Source organism: Ostrea edulis, chromosome 7 (assembly GCF_947568905.1).
Source record: "Ostrea edulis chromosome 7, xbOstEdul1.1, whole genome shotgun sequence".
In the NCBI taxonomy this organism is placed as follows: Eukaryota; Metazoa; Mollusca; class Bivalvia; order Ostreida; family Ostreidae; genus Ostrea; species Ostrea edulis.
The window spans coordinates 10,745,008-10,759,359 of record NC_079170.1 but is presented as its reverse complement, the minus strand read 5'-3'; the positions used below and the strand labels follow the sequence as shown (position 1 = coordinate 10,759,359).

At 33.7% G+C, this 14,352-nt stretch overlaps 1 protein-coding gene across 2 annotated transcripts; it reads left to right on the top strand.

The window, feature by feature from the left end:
- Window positions 1–131: 131 nt before the first annotated feature.
- On the top strand, window positions 132–14,019 carry LOC125654427 (inhibitor of growth protein 3-like). Of its 2 annotated transcripts, none has more exons than XM_048884385.2 (11): window positions 132–284; window positions 3,458–3,529; window positions 4,263–4,369; window positions 5,205–5,270; window positions 6,670–6,766; window positions 7,088–7,138; window positions 7,869–8,072; window positions 9,013–9,086; window positions 11,073–11,242; window positions 11,995–12,268; window positions 12,580–14,019. In XM_048884385.2, exons 1-11 carry the CDS (start codon window positions 257–259, stop codon window positions 12,691–12,693), a joined length of 1,257 nt encoding a protein of 418 aa, XP_048740342.1. In that variant the 5' UTR covers window positions 132–256; the 3' UTR covers window positions 12,694–14,019. The 2 variants fall into 2 exon arrangements, with proteins under 2 accessions (XP_048740342.1, XP_048740341.1); XM_048884384.2 differs by having other exon boundaries at window positions 9,013–9,116.
- The last annotated feature ends 333 nt before the right edge of the window (window positions 14,020–14,352 follow it).

Below are 14,352 nucleotides of genomic sequence, written 5' to 3'. Positions count from 1 at the left end.
GAAAATGGTGTTTTGTGGTCATAATTTATTATGCTTCTTTTAATACAACTTAGTTTTACATCAGTAATTTCTTTTATTTATTTTTTTTTATACATTTTTATTTGACCAATGAAAATAATCGTAACATCTATTTGGGCGCACGTTTCTTTCGGGAGACCTTGAGAGTTAACACACATAAGAGGTTGTGAAATGCTGGAAAGTGAAAGTAGATAAAAACCATTAAATATAAGCGAGGAAAACCACAAAAAGGAGAATCATGTTGTACTTAGAAGATTATTTAGAGAGTAAGTATGCTTGTACAGATTTTCAGTTTCATACTTAGAGAATCAAAAGGAGATGAAATGTTTTCATATGTGCGAGCACTTGTGACACAGTTTCTAAACAATTTGATAAAAAAAAAAAAAAAAAAAACTATCACATGCATCTTTTAATTCATCCTTCACTTTATACTGCACATTTAGCACTGTCCATCCTCTATTTTCGAAATTTTAAGTGCTATTTTCACAATTGCACATTCAAGTCAACACTAGGCCCTAAATGCCTAATTTTGAAATGTTCTAATGATTTTTAAAACTTTATTAATGCTGTCATTTTTTAACAATTTGCTTTTATTACTATTAGCTAATAATTGATAAAAATTCTTTATCTTAAACAAAATATTGCAACTTTTTTCAATACCAATGACCTGCAGTCCATAATTACTATTATTATTAACATAATGCAAACATGTTAGAAAAATGGGTTAAAAATTGTTTTTTCTTCCCCTTTTGGTCACAGTGAAATACCTCTCTTTGCACCTATTCTTCATCAACAGGTTGTTTTTAGTTAACTTGTTTACATTATTTTGTGTTAAGCTGTGTATGGATTGTCCGTATTTTCCACGGATTTTACAGTCAAAATATGCTCTACGGATTCACGTTGAAAAACTATGATTTTCCAAGAATCTAGAAAGAAGAATCAGTTTCCGAAATTTGTCGATCGGTATGATAAAGAAACTTCAATGGGGAACCAGTTTAGTCAGTTGAAGTTACCATTGTTTAAAGCGAACCATTGATATTGATTTATGTCAAACTTTTAAAAAAGCATGGATGGCGAATGTCAGATTGACAAGAATGCAAACAAAACATCCAAACCCATTCAGAGGTTCAAAACAAGAAAACAATATGCAGGGTTTGACACTAAGGCACGTCCGACCGACTGAGTCTACTAAATGATAGGTCCGGTCGGGTAAAATGTCGATTTACTAGTCCGACTGGTCGTGTTGAAAATATAAACAAGAAACTTTACTTTAAACCATAAGATATTTTATTCTTAACTAAAATGGAATAACTGTAGATTTGTGAGAAAGTTTGAACCGTGTGGTGACATAATCTCTATTTTTAGTTCTAATTAATAAGTCACAGTCGGAAGTGATGCTTTACGACATCTACTCGATGTTAATGTGTGTAAAGATATGTTTTAGATGAATTTATTTTCTTTCTTTTTTTAAAAACCCAGTTTATTTGAATCAAATATAAGAAAGTGTTTATCAAATTAATAAATTACGTCGTAAACAGCCATTTTTTGGTGTCGACATATGTGCGGAAATGTCTATATTCAAATACGACTTCTCGTCCTCAAGGAAAGATGTCCCAAGAGAAAAAAAGTAAAAGGTTGGGAAGAAACAAAGCAGGACATATGAAATAGAGATTTAAAAAAACGGTTGAGGTCATTTTATTTTAAATGGACTAGAGAATTTCCGTGTCGGGTAGAATTTAAAGAAACAGAAAATGTGTTTGAAAATGGGAGCATTAAATTGAATGATGAAACTAAAGCTCTTTATTGAGACAATTAAGTACATTTTAGTTCATGCAAACTCGATGTTTGTCATTTGAATTAAGTGCATTTAACTTGTTTAAATATGGAGAAACTATCAGTTCCTGGAAAGTTGGTCGGGGCTAGTGGATGTAAGGTCAGGTCTAGCAAAAATCATTTGAAGTAGTCCGACAGGTCTAGTGCTCAAAAAGTAAATGTCAAACCCTGATATGCCCTAATTTTAAGGACTCATACAGAGTGCTTTGGCCATGCCTCCAACAATCGAAGAAAGATCACATGTCGTTTTGCAGCGTGTGCAACATGGACTTAAGCTGTGGTCACAGGCAAAAATGACTGCTACAGACACGTTCAGAGTAAACAACATAAAGACCTATCGAAGCTGAAAGTGACTAGTCCATGACAAGATTCATGGATATTTCTAACAACTCTGAACTTAAACTGCCAGCGTGCAATAACTAGTAAAGTAAATGTTTGTTTAATTCAAAATGGTGTATTTATTTTCGTTCCATTTTTTTTTATCAAGTTCAAATTGTATTGAAGTTAAGGGATAAATGGTATGGATGTAGAGATTTTGATTCAAACGAAATTTATTGAACAAAGAGCAAGGTCAAAATTAATACAACCGGCAACCTTCTACAGGCCTAGGAGAGAACCTCATGGACTATAAAATGCTATGGTATAAAATATGACAAATTTAAAGAATTATGGAAAAGCATGATAATTACACATTACTACAAATGCAAAATACATAATTATGATCAGAGTCCAACTATATTAAAAATGATCAGAGTATGAGTTTTAGTTAGTCTATTAGTCTATACATGTTTTTCAACACAACTGTTTATATCAGAGTCTGCGCTTTACATCTCTTACATCATGGAGTCCCAGAGTAAAATGATATTGATGGGAAATACAAACAACTGAAAATTACAGGCGAAATCAATGACCCTGTAAGATAAAAAGAAAAAATACCAAAAATGCATTATCTAAAAATATATATGTTTGTAAAATAACTAAACTTAAGTACGGGTTGGTATTTTTTTTATCAAATATGCCCATGACTGATTAAAGTATCTTGTCAAATTGGTTATTGTTAATTTATTAGTTTAGTAAATATTCTGCTTCAAACAATGAGAACATATTAACAATAAAAAGTAAGAAATTGAATATTCATATCCCATTACCAGGGCTTTGAAACTAACTTTTTTGTGCCACCAGTCCAGTGGCGTATAATTTCAACCAGTCTGCAGAAAAAATGCCAGTCCATCAGACTTTTCCAGACATAATTAAACAGATTTCGTTAATGTTACTAAAATGAAATATGTAATTTAACTCAATATGCCTTAAACAATAAATAAAATTTGTAATCCTTATGTGAGATTTATATTTACTAATCGGGTTTGCATGATATCTACAGAGGTATGTCAAATGCTAATTTAAGATTCACAAGTATATTTTCCAGAATATCGTTTTAGAAAATTGACCAGTCCCATCGGACTGACTAAAACAAATGTCAGTCAGTCCGCCAGACTTTTAACCAGTCATGGGCTGACGGGCATATGTTAATTTCGAGCCCTGATTACATAACATGATGATGGAAGGCCTATATGTGTACTGTACGTATTGAAATGTATGCTTTCAGTGATAGAGAACTTGCCAATGGAGATGAGGGAACGACTGACAGAAATGAGAGAAATGGATTTACAGGTTCAAAGTAAGTTGGAGTAAATGGATTCACATTTCAATGCAAGTCAAGAGAAAATGGATTTTCAAGATTAAAGTCCAAAACTGTATTTAAAGAGGCACGTAGAAGTCTACTGGGGTCAAATTGTACCTTTACTGTGGTGATGAGATTTCTGTAGGTTACATGGTGATGTAAATAACATAAAAAGTTAAAAACAGCTGCTTTATCATTATTATCATGTAGCTTACAGGGCCGTCAATCTCTTTGAATTGAGTCCGATAAACGGACCCTTCCCGGGGGAAAATTCCAAAATTCCCAATTTACTTATCTAGAAATTCCCAATATCACAAACTGTTACATTGTGTGTATAAAAAAAATTAAATCGTGTTAGTTTCGTTTTTTACTTATGACTTCTCGCGCATTTTTGACAAGGCCTGAAAAGTAAAAATTTCCCAATTTGACCCAAAACATCGATAATTTTCCCAATCTAATGAGACCTGTACCAAAAAGGACAGTGACAGTCCTGACTTATTCTGTTGATACTTTCCTCAGAGGTATAGGTGGCGCTTCACCTAAAACTAATGACGTGTAGAGGAAGGAAAAATTCTTTTTTTTTTAGTTTTAAAAATTTGAAGGTTTTTAAAAAAAACTTATTCAGTAACTGAACATGCTGTAAGGATTTTCAACTAAAAAAATTACAAGGTTTTGGTCTCAATTAAAATCAAAGCATTTTCTTATCACAGAAATCTTGTGTTATTTACAGATGCATTAGACAATCTGGATGAGAGAGTAAAGAACTTTTTTAAGAAGTGCACACAGCCAAATATGAAGATGGAATGGAAGGATGAACAGTTTAAACTGATAAAACAGGTACACAGAACTTTGTAACATTGTATCCAACTCGCATGATAATGAATTATAGATTCTCAATCATGGTGCTGCATCAAACATTAGTCATTTAACATCAGTAATGACTGCATGTTTCTTCACCAAGCGTTCAGCATTAGAAGTGAAAGTTACAAATCTTTCAGATGAAAAATGGAGGTCCCATCATATCACAGTCATTAGGTGTTGACGTGATAACAAACCCTCGCTGCTTCGGCCACACATAGGTCAAGATTTGTGACATTTCTCCGGGAACATAAAACAACATACTGTTATAACATAGATGGCCATTGGATGCATTCGTGTACCTGACCATTATATGAAATTCTGTTGTGTACATTACTATCGTTAAGTTTCGTGGGGACTCAATTTTCGTATATTTCGTGGGTGCTTCTATCCAAGAATTTCAAACCACAACGAAACACATAATCTATTTAAAGTTTCAATATTATAGAGAAATATCCACAGAATTACATCCCAGCGACACTGTCAAATCTTGATATCAATGTACAGATATTACATCTTAATGGAACTACTGTCAAATCTTGATATCAATGTACAGATATTACATCTTAATGGAACTACTGTCAAATCTTGATAATCCACCAAACTTTATATGATTTCATGATTCCTGTACATTCCAAACTACAGCCTAATGGATATCAAAGTGTGGATTTGCAAATTATATTTATGAAAATGTTACAGATTAGTGCTGATCCAGCAAAACGGTATAGAACCCACACAACCCCCTCAACTCTGCCTTGATTTTAGCTGGAATATCCCTAACCTTGGGATTTAATTCTTTATTTTATTTTCACAGGAGTATTACAAAACCTTAGAAGACGCTGATGAGAAAGTACAACTTGCTAACCATATATATGACTTGGTAATTAGCTCTGAATTTCTGTCACTGGTTTTATTTTTGTTAATTGGATCATTTGATTTGCTCACTTATACCATAAAACTCAGATTTAAACAAATCCAGGGGTTCAGTTTAGTTCCATTGTTGTATCCATAATGAGAAAGTCTAATTACAAAGCCTAGCATTGCTCTCCAATTATACATCTTTGTTTATGGAGTAAGATCAACCATGAAGAACAATCAAAACACATCTTAATACTTACCTTTTTTATCAATAGTGTGAAATTTCACTTTTGAGGACATAATTGACAGAAATTATGGAAACCTCTTATAGCTTTGTGGAGTAAGATCAACTATGAAGAACAATGAAAACACATCTTAATACTTACATTTTTTTTATCAACAGTGTGAAATTTCACTTTTGAGGACATAATTGACAGAAATTTTGGAAACCTCTTAAAGCTTTGTGATGTTTGTGTGTATGAAATCAGCTGATTCAGTAATATGCCTATCAATTGAATTAAACTTACAAAATAAAAATAATATTTGTCAAGCATATTTCACAGCAAATTAAACTTACAAAATAAAAGTAAATATTTGTCAAGCATATTTCACAGCAAATGATAACCCACAGGTGTGTTTAGAACAATTAAATTCATATTTGATTTAAATAGATAGTGGTTTTTGGTTGGGTTAGTTTTATGAATTTAATGACATCACAGACATCTGACAGGAACTCTGGGGTAATTAGTGACACCTCCAGCAGGGTTTACCTGCCACCAGTACAAACACCTCAAGATGTCAGGTGGTGTGTTCATTGATGGTTGGCTGTGATAATTGATTTAATAGATTTAATTATGAGTAGTTTCTCATTGAGGAATTGGTCCATAAATAGGAAGTATATCCAGTAGTAAAATCTGCACTATAAATCTTCACCACAGTAGTAGTAGTAAGATCCAAAATACAGAAAACCCAATAAAGACTATGGCTCAGTTACTCGTAAGTAAAAATTATTTTCTAGGGAAAAGATTCCATAACAAAAGATTATTCTAATGCATTTGGGGAATGAAAATAATTAATTCTTTATATATCTGTAAATTCACTGTATCAAACTTTATGATGACTGATTTCTTATTTCGAAATAGAAAGAATGTTGCCATGAATCTCAGAAAAAGCTATATCCAGAAATTCACTGTGTCTTTATCCATACTAATTGATTGAGTTTTACCTTATAACAGTTTAAGTAATTAAATCAAAGGTTTTTATTTTAATTGTATTAATTATTCACATGCAGTGAATCTTGCAAGATTCATTTGATATAAACATTACAAAGACTGGGGAAAATGCTATAATGTGTTATATTGTGGGGGGGTGGGGGGGTGCTATAATCTGTTCTATTTTTCATGTTATGAATTTTTTATCAGGTTGACAGACATTTACGGAAACTTGATCAGGAGTTATCCAAATTCAAAATGGAGCTGGAAGCTGATAATGCAGGCATTACAGAGGTGTTAGAAAAACGTATGTCTAAATGATATTTAATTAATTTTTCAAATGTATGGACAAAGTACACGATAGGTATTGCATACAATAGGTATTGTATGAATTTTGTGCTCAAGCCAATTTTTCTACTTCATGTACAAGTTACAGGCATCAGGCAGTTGTCTTCTGAGAGAACATTATTTTCAGTTACAATACTTTAAATATTCAGTGATTATTCTTAAAACCAAAGATGTGGAAAATATGGGATCTGTAAAAGTGCAAACTACCTGTTATGAATAAAAAATGAGATTTCATCGTTATAGCATCATATTAATATCTCTCTGTTTTTTATGTTGATAGGGTCTCTTGAGTTAGATAAACCACCTTCACTTGGCAGCAACAGAGGTGAAAGTAAGTCAGATTTCTTCATTGTACAATATAAAGGCAGATAAACACACAAGTTTTAAAAGGTGAAAATTCTTAAAAGTATCAATTCTCATTGACCTACCGTATATACTCGTCTATAAGTTGGATTTTTTGGGACTTAAATTTTGGTCCAAAACTCTACATCCGACTTATAGGAGTGTAAGAAGATAAATATTTTTCTGGATGGCGTAATGTATAGCCTAGTATTTTTAAACAACAAAAAACATGGGTGAAATAAACAAAATAGAAAGTGTTTTTGTTGAGAATAAAAAGTGAAATATCGATGCCATATCCTCAAACATTGGAACGTAGATAAATACATAAGAGTAGATGAAATTGATTTCTTGGGGAGAAAATATCAAATATCGGTGCTTTTCTAAAAATATTATTTGAAACACAGGTAAAAACATTAGAGCATTGATTTGAAATTGTCAACCGATTCTTGAAAAAAGTTAGACCGACTTATAAATGGGTCAATGGCAATTCCTCTAAAATAACCTAAAAACTATACAACTGACTTATAGACGAACTGACTTATAGGCGAATATATACGGTAAGAAATCTTGTCTAGAACTCCTAAGTTGCCAAAAAAATCCCCTTTCTATATTCATTTTTATAGCCATGTTTGTTCCCATACAGTGTAGGTAACAAACTTCCAAAGGAAATGTAGAAAATGAAGACAGTTTTATTGTAAGAGATTTAATTTCTTCCACAGAGCGAAAATTACTGCATTCACAGTCACAAGTTACCAACCACACAGAGAAGCGAATGGCCACAGAGAAAGTCCTGTCCACCATTGCTAATGAGGCTGCCAGAGAGACCATCAATCAAACTCGCCGACAGTCCAGTTCAGGGTCCAATTCCCCGGCCTTGTCCATGTTTAATTCTACATCTACACAGTCCATTAGTTACAGTTTAGGTAGAAACCAGGATGGGTTTTTTTTTTTTACAATCTAATACAGTTTTGTAGTTTGGCGAAAGCAGTTTTAACATACATGTACAGACAGTTGCTAAAATTAGGAATGGCAATGGTTACTTGGTCAATATTCTGATGTCTTCCATTTTAAAGCCCCCAGTGTCCAACCCTCTACAATATGGAAGTATTTGTCTTCATTTCAGGAGCATAAGAACTAGAGAAACCATGTTGATCTCCAATGCTAAAACCTTGAAAATTATACCTAATGTCTAAATTTCAAACAAATAGAATGAATTTATAGGTCCTATAAAGCACAAATGATACTTGAAAACTTTTTATAACACATCAACAGAGAGCATGTGAGACTTGGTTTTTCTTCATAATACATGTTTATCTAGGCAAAAATTATGACAATGACTGAAATGAAAGTGAATAACAGCAACAACTCTCTCTTTTTTTTCAAACTTTTTACTGAAATAAGCAATTACCTTTATGTAGTATTACTTTTATAATTCAGTGAAATAAGCAATTACCTTTATGTAGTATTACTTTTATAATTCAGTGAAATAAGCAATTACTTTTATGTAGTATTACTTTTATAATTCAGTGAAATAAGCAATTACTTTTATGTAGTATTACTTTTATAATTCAGTGAAATAAGCAATTACCTTTATGTAGTATTACTTTTATAATTCAGTAAAATAATACTAGTGTATGTTATGACATAAATCTATAAGGAAATTATTATTATTTATAATTCATCGCAAAAATTGTTGATGCTCTGATTTCGATTTCCGATCTAGTCAATACTGATCAGGAGCTAGATTGTTAAAAAAAAAAAAAAATAGACAAATAAGGTTGAATGTTTTGCTCTGAATTTTGACAGATTTCATGTGCAGCTACACTGTATGTTGTAGAGGTTTAAGATTTGTTCTAATTTCAGGTCACATGGGAGCAGGAAGCAACGCAGCAATCGCAGCTGCAGCGTCCCAAGCTATAGCAGCAACACAACAAGTGGTAAGAATGCAACAGCCTAAACAGATTCAGGTAGCTCATCAAGTCATAAGCATTTCATTAAGTGGTCAGTCCACCAGAGATTTTCATTGTTACTAATAATCATTTTCAGTTCTAGATGTTCATCTATGTATTGTTGTTCCCTGCTGGGGGATATTAAAATTTTTGGTCGTCTATCCAACGATCTGTCTGTCATAAAAAATTTATCCTGGTCCGTGACTTTGCAAATAAGGGGTGCCTGTACCTCGGGCTTCAGTCAGGCGACATGTGTGTGTGTATGTTCTTTGTGAGAGTTTCTTTCAATCAATGCCATCTGCAGAAAAAACTAAATCCAGAGGAAAGGAATTCTTTAATTATATCTATACAATTCCCTAAAATCTAAGTGAAATTAAATGAAACATCAAAATGCACAATGCAAAGATTCAATTCTCTAGTTCAACTGTTGCCATTTGTGCCTGTTCATTGTGCATCATTCACTGTAATCTTTTGAACATTTCTAGGCCACCTGAGTCACTCGTGTGACCTAATGATATTTGTTCCCATTTTATGTTAACTTAATATGGTCCTATTCTACTTCTCAGAAATTGAGCCAATTTTCACTCAAACTTCTGTGTAAGATCCTTTGAGGTAGTGTGTGTGAATTTTGATGTCCCTGACCCTCTGGGACCCTAAAGGTAGTAAGACTGAAAATGTATAGTAATTAATTATTAAAAAAAAAAATTAACTTCTTTTTCCCTTCCAGGCATGTGGTATTGTATTACTAAACATGAAAGCCTCTGATAAAATTGTGAAGGCCCATCCCCAAGAGTGGGGCTGTGTGAATCATATAAAGGAAATGCATTGTTTAATTATCTTCTTTTTTATCACAAACATTTAGGAAATCTATTAAGTCCATAGTCATAATAAGCATGAAAGTCTTTACCGAGATTGTGATTTGAATGGCCCCTGGGTCACGCTCCATAGCAGAACTCCATGGATCATGCAATGAAACTGCAATAAATGTTTAATTTCTTCTTTAATCATGACCATCTAATAAACTAACAAGGTGCATAGTGAATTTATGTAATAGTGATAATAATAAATAATATTTATATAGCGCCTTATGTAAAACAAATTACTCTAAGGTGCTTTACAAGGGTAGAGATGAAGAATGCAACAATAAAACACAATTAAATGAAATTAAATAACAGTATGACATAAAATGTTAAATTCATGGATCAGGGGCTCAAACTCTAGGAATGGGGCTATAAGGACCAAATGGGATGGTGAAAAACCGTTTTAAAATGGTGCAATCTTTGTTTTATTTCCCCACTTTTTAGCACGAAAATTTTGCACAAAACTGAAATTCATGGTTGGGTCAGGCTCAAGGGTAGGGCTATAAGGACCAAATAGTGAAAATGTATTAAAATTTTAAAAAAGAACCATTCTTTACCTCTTCACATTACAACAAGGCCCTGAAATAAAGGCATCTAAAAGTCAAAACTACTTAGGATAACTTAAGAAAAGAACTCTTGAGGCCACAATTTCATGATAGAAATATTGGAAGTTCAAACTTGACACAAAGATAGCTTGTGTTTTAGTAGTGCATCCGGATCTTAAACTACACATTTGGTGAAGGTCAAGAGTAAAAGAAAAGCTAGTTGTAACCTTGATCCAAGGTCATGGTAGTACTCTGATAAAATGATAAGAATTATTTGTTAAGGTCAAAAGTTTTTATTGGAAAGACAGAAGCTCATTCAGTTGAATATATTTCTCCGGGTCATAATCTTGTAATGGAGAAAACTATGCCAGAAGAAATAAGCATCCGTCTTGATCACAGAAAACTTCTAGTTCTCATAATTTAAAAAGATGCAATCATGCATTATCAGATGTTAGGATATTAAGAATTTCAGTTACATGTTGTATCCATCCTGTGAAACTCAGGTGACCTTGAAGGCCCATGGGCCTCTTGTTCATAATTATTTAAATGTATCATTCTCCTCTCAACAGATGGGCCAACAGGGAAGACGTACGCCAAGTATGAAGGCCAGTTATGTAGCCATGGCCAAAGATCTGACTAAAGAGCTGCCCAGCATAGCAAAGGAGTACACCTATAGCTCCCAGCCTTCTACCCCCACCTCGGTGTCAGAAATAACACCAAAAGTTCCTCGCTCCAAAAAGTAAGTTACACTCTACACATTAGTATCAGAAATAACACCAAAAGTTCCTCGCTCCAGAAAGTAAGTTACACCCCCCACTTCAGTATCAGAAATAATACCAAAAGTTCCTCGCTCCAAAAAGTAAGTTACACTCTACACATTATTGTCAGAAATAATACCAAAAGTTCCTCGCTCCAAAAAGTATATTACACCCCCCACATCAGTCAGAAATAACACCAAAAGTTCCTCGCTCCAAAAAGTAAGTTGCACTCTACACATTAGTGTCAGAAATAATACCAAAAGTTCCTCGCTCCAAAAAGTATATTACACCCCCCCCATCAGTCAGAAATAACACCAAAAGTTCCTCGCTCCAAAATGTAAGTTACCCCCCCCCCCCCCCCCCCCCCCCCCCCCCCCTCAGTGTTGGAAATACCAAAAGTTCCACATTCTAAAATACCAAAAGTTCCATGCTTCAAGAAGTAAGCCACCCCCATCTCAGTTTAAGAAATAAGACCAAAAGTTCCACACTCCAAAAAGTTACACCTTCACCTCAGAGTCAACAATTTTCTGCCTATTTTTAGTCAAACGTACATGATTTTTCTCAATTGAGTACAGTCTCGCCATAAGTAATCTAGTAGTATAGCGACTATAGCCCAACTTCTAAGTAAAATTTGGCTTTATATTTCTAACAATAGAACTTTATATTTCTAACAATAGAAATCGGCATGCCCTTTGTTCTGGTTTTAACTGTTGTTTGTAATGTTATTATTCAGAGCAACCTCCAAAGCCAACACTTTGATCCGAGAAGCACAGAACCAGCTTGCCGCCTCATCCATTCCATCCCTCACTCTCACTCAGCCCACTACGCCACAGACTCCACTGCCTGCCCAAGTGGCATCTCCCATGGTGGAAGACGCTACCAATGACCTTCAGATTGTAGACGAGAACGGTCAACCGGTAGACTGGCAGAATGACCCCAATGAACCCCGATACTGCCTGTGTAATCAGGTGTCTTATGGCGACATGGTCGGATGTGACAATGACGATGTGAGTATTAAGAAATTATTGTGTGACAAAAAGTTTTGGGTGGATATGATAATATTTAGAATGGGACTGTATCTGAATGGCATGACTAAAACATGAATAACATTATAAAACACCAAAACTAACATAATAAGAAATGTTAATTGACTGGATGGTATTCATATATATCCTGAAAGTTTTGCACATCTCAAATTTCACAGTGATATTTTGAACTAGGTAAACATTTTACTATTTGGCTAGACTCTTTTGGAGACCTGGCTAAACATTGTGTCTTTGTTGGCCCCTCTTTTAAATATTTTTCACTTTCTTTTCAGTGTCCAATTGAGTGGTTTCACTATGGTTGTGTTGGCCTGACACAGGCTCCGAAAGGAAAATGGTTTTGTCCGCAGTGTACTGCTGCCATTAAACGTCGAGGTCGAAGGAACTGATATCTGTGCAATATACTGCAAGGAAAGCGGCATTTGTGTGTCAGGTGGTAATGTGCACAAGTATGTACATTACAGTATGCGTGTATATAGAATGAAAAATATATCCCATCAAAGTTTCATCACATGACATTGTACCAATATCGAGGAATGTGTCCTTGTGCATTTCACATACAAATCAAACACTCTACTGTAACTCACTAGGAGTTTTGCAAAATACAAGTTTTAGAAAATGAAATGAAATCATCAGGTATTAATTGATACTGATCTGCAGTCTTAATGAGATGTTTAATTAATTATCAATATTTCTGTAAGTCGTGAAACACATTATACAGTGAACAACTTGCCATCAGAATGTACGTGTCTACTGTACTTAAAGGTGTTTTTTTTACTATCCATCATCGACAAAAATGTTTTGTTGTATTTTTGTAAAACATGTCTATATGTTTGCCAGGATTTTTTTGATTTTTTTGGATGAAATTAGTGTGAAATTGATTTGAAAGTGAGTCGAACTGTTAGCATGGCTTGGTGCTTAAGTTATTTTTGCGGTAGTCATGGTGACTACTGCTACAATGCGGACTCTGGTGACCATAAACTTAGAATAAACTTAAAATCAAATTCTGGAATAGATCTTATCCATAAGATATTGATATTCACAAGTCAATGAAATTATGTTGAGAGTAGAATTTAGATACCATTCAAAATATCAACAAAAGATTTGTGTGATTTTAGCGAATCAGAGTTATATACTGTATCTTAAGTTTTGACTTAAGTCTCTCAGTTTATGGTCATGGGGCCAGATTACTTAATACTGTTCAACAAAAGTGACCAAACAAAATGCTGTTGTAGAAAGTTATGTTTACTGATTATCATTTATTTTCTCAGGGAGATTTTCACTGACTGTGAGAGTATCCTATCTGATGTACTTGATTAATAGGATTCTAGAAACTTTAATGATTATGAAAAAAGTTCCGAAAATGAATCAATTTCTCTAGCGATTCATGCAGACTGAGCACACTGTGTGATGGGAGCTAGTGACTGGTTGAATCTGCTTTTGATGGTTTTTGCTTGATTTGATCATCTGTGCAATTTCCCCATTATCTTCACCTACATGTATTTCATCTGTGTAAATGAAGTTTATATGTGCCTTTCAGGCTTAAACTTTCATGTTTGCTGTACCTATTTTTAGTGTTTTGTGTTATAGTAGATAGATTTGAGAAGCTGGAAAGATTGAAATTTCTCTATGGATAATAATGATATTCAGCGCTTTTTGTGAAGTAATCAGTTTAATTTTTGTACATTTGTTATAATAAAAGCCTTAAAACTTGTTCTGATTTTGTGATCGTATTAACGGAAAGGCCCATAGGCCATACCACTCACCTGAGCAGTCACATATTTCTTCTACACTGCATATTTAGATTCTCTGAAGAAATTTCACTTATAAAGCCCTTATTCTAGTCACAAGAGTCCTGGCTTGAACAGATTTACTAGTACACCACATACACTTTTGTGGTTTTAGAAACGGGCCTGGATATTGTAAATAAAAACCGAGGGATATTAATGTAGGTCCATTTGTAACACTTTGGTTAGCATATGAAAACTCTAATAGTATTTCAGAAATGACACTCCATTAGAGTCCACTGCAGGATAATTCGAAGTGTT

Coding starts and splice junctions, on each gene's coding strand:
- LOC125654427 (XM_048884384.2), top strand. CDS start 257: ATGTTGTACTTAGAAGATTATTTAGAGA. Junction 285..3,457: donor CTTAGAAGATTATTTAGAGA/GTAAGTATGCTT, acceptor GTATGCTTTCAG/TGATAGAGAACTTGCCAATG. Junction 8,073..9,012: donor GTCCATTAGTTACAGTTTAG/GTAGAAACCAGG, acceptor TTCTAATTTCAG/GTCACATGGGAGCAGGAAGC.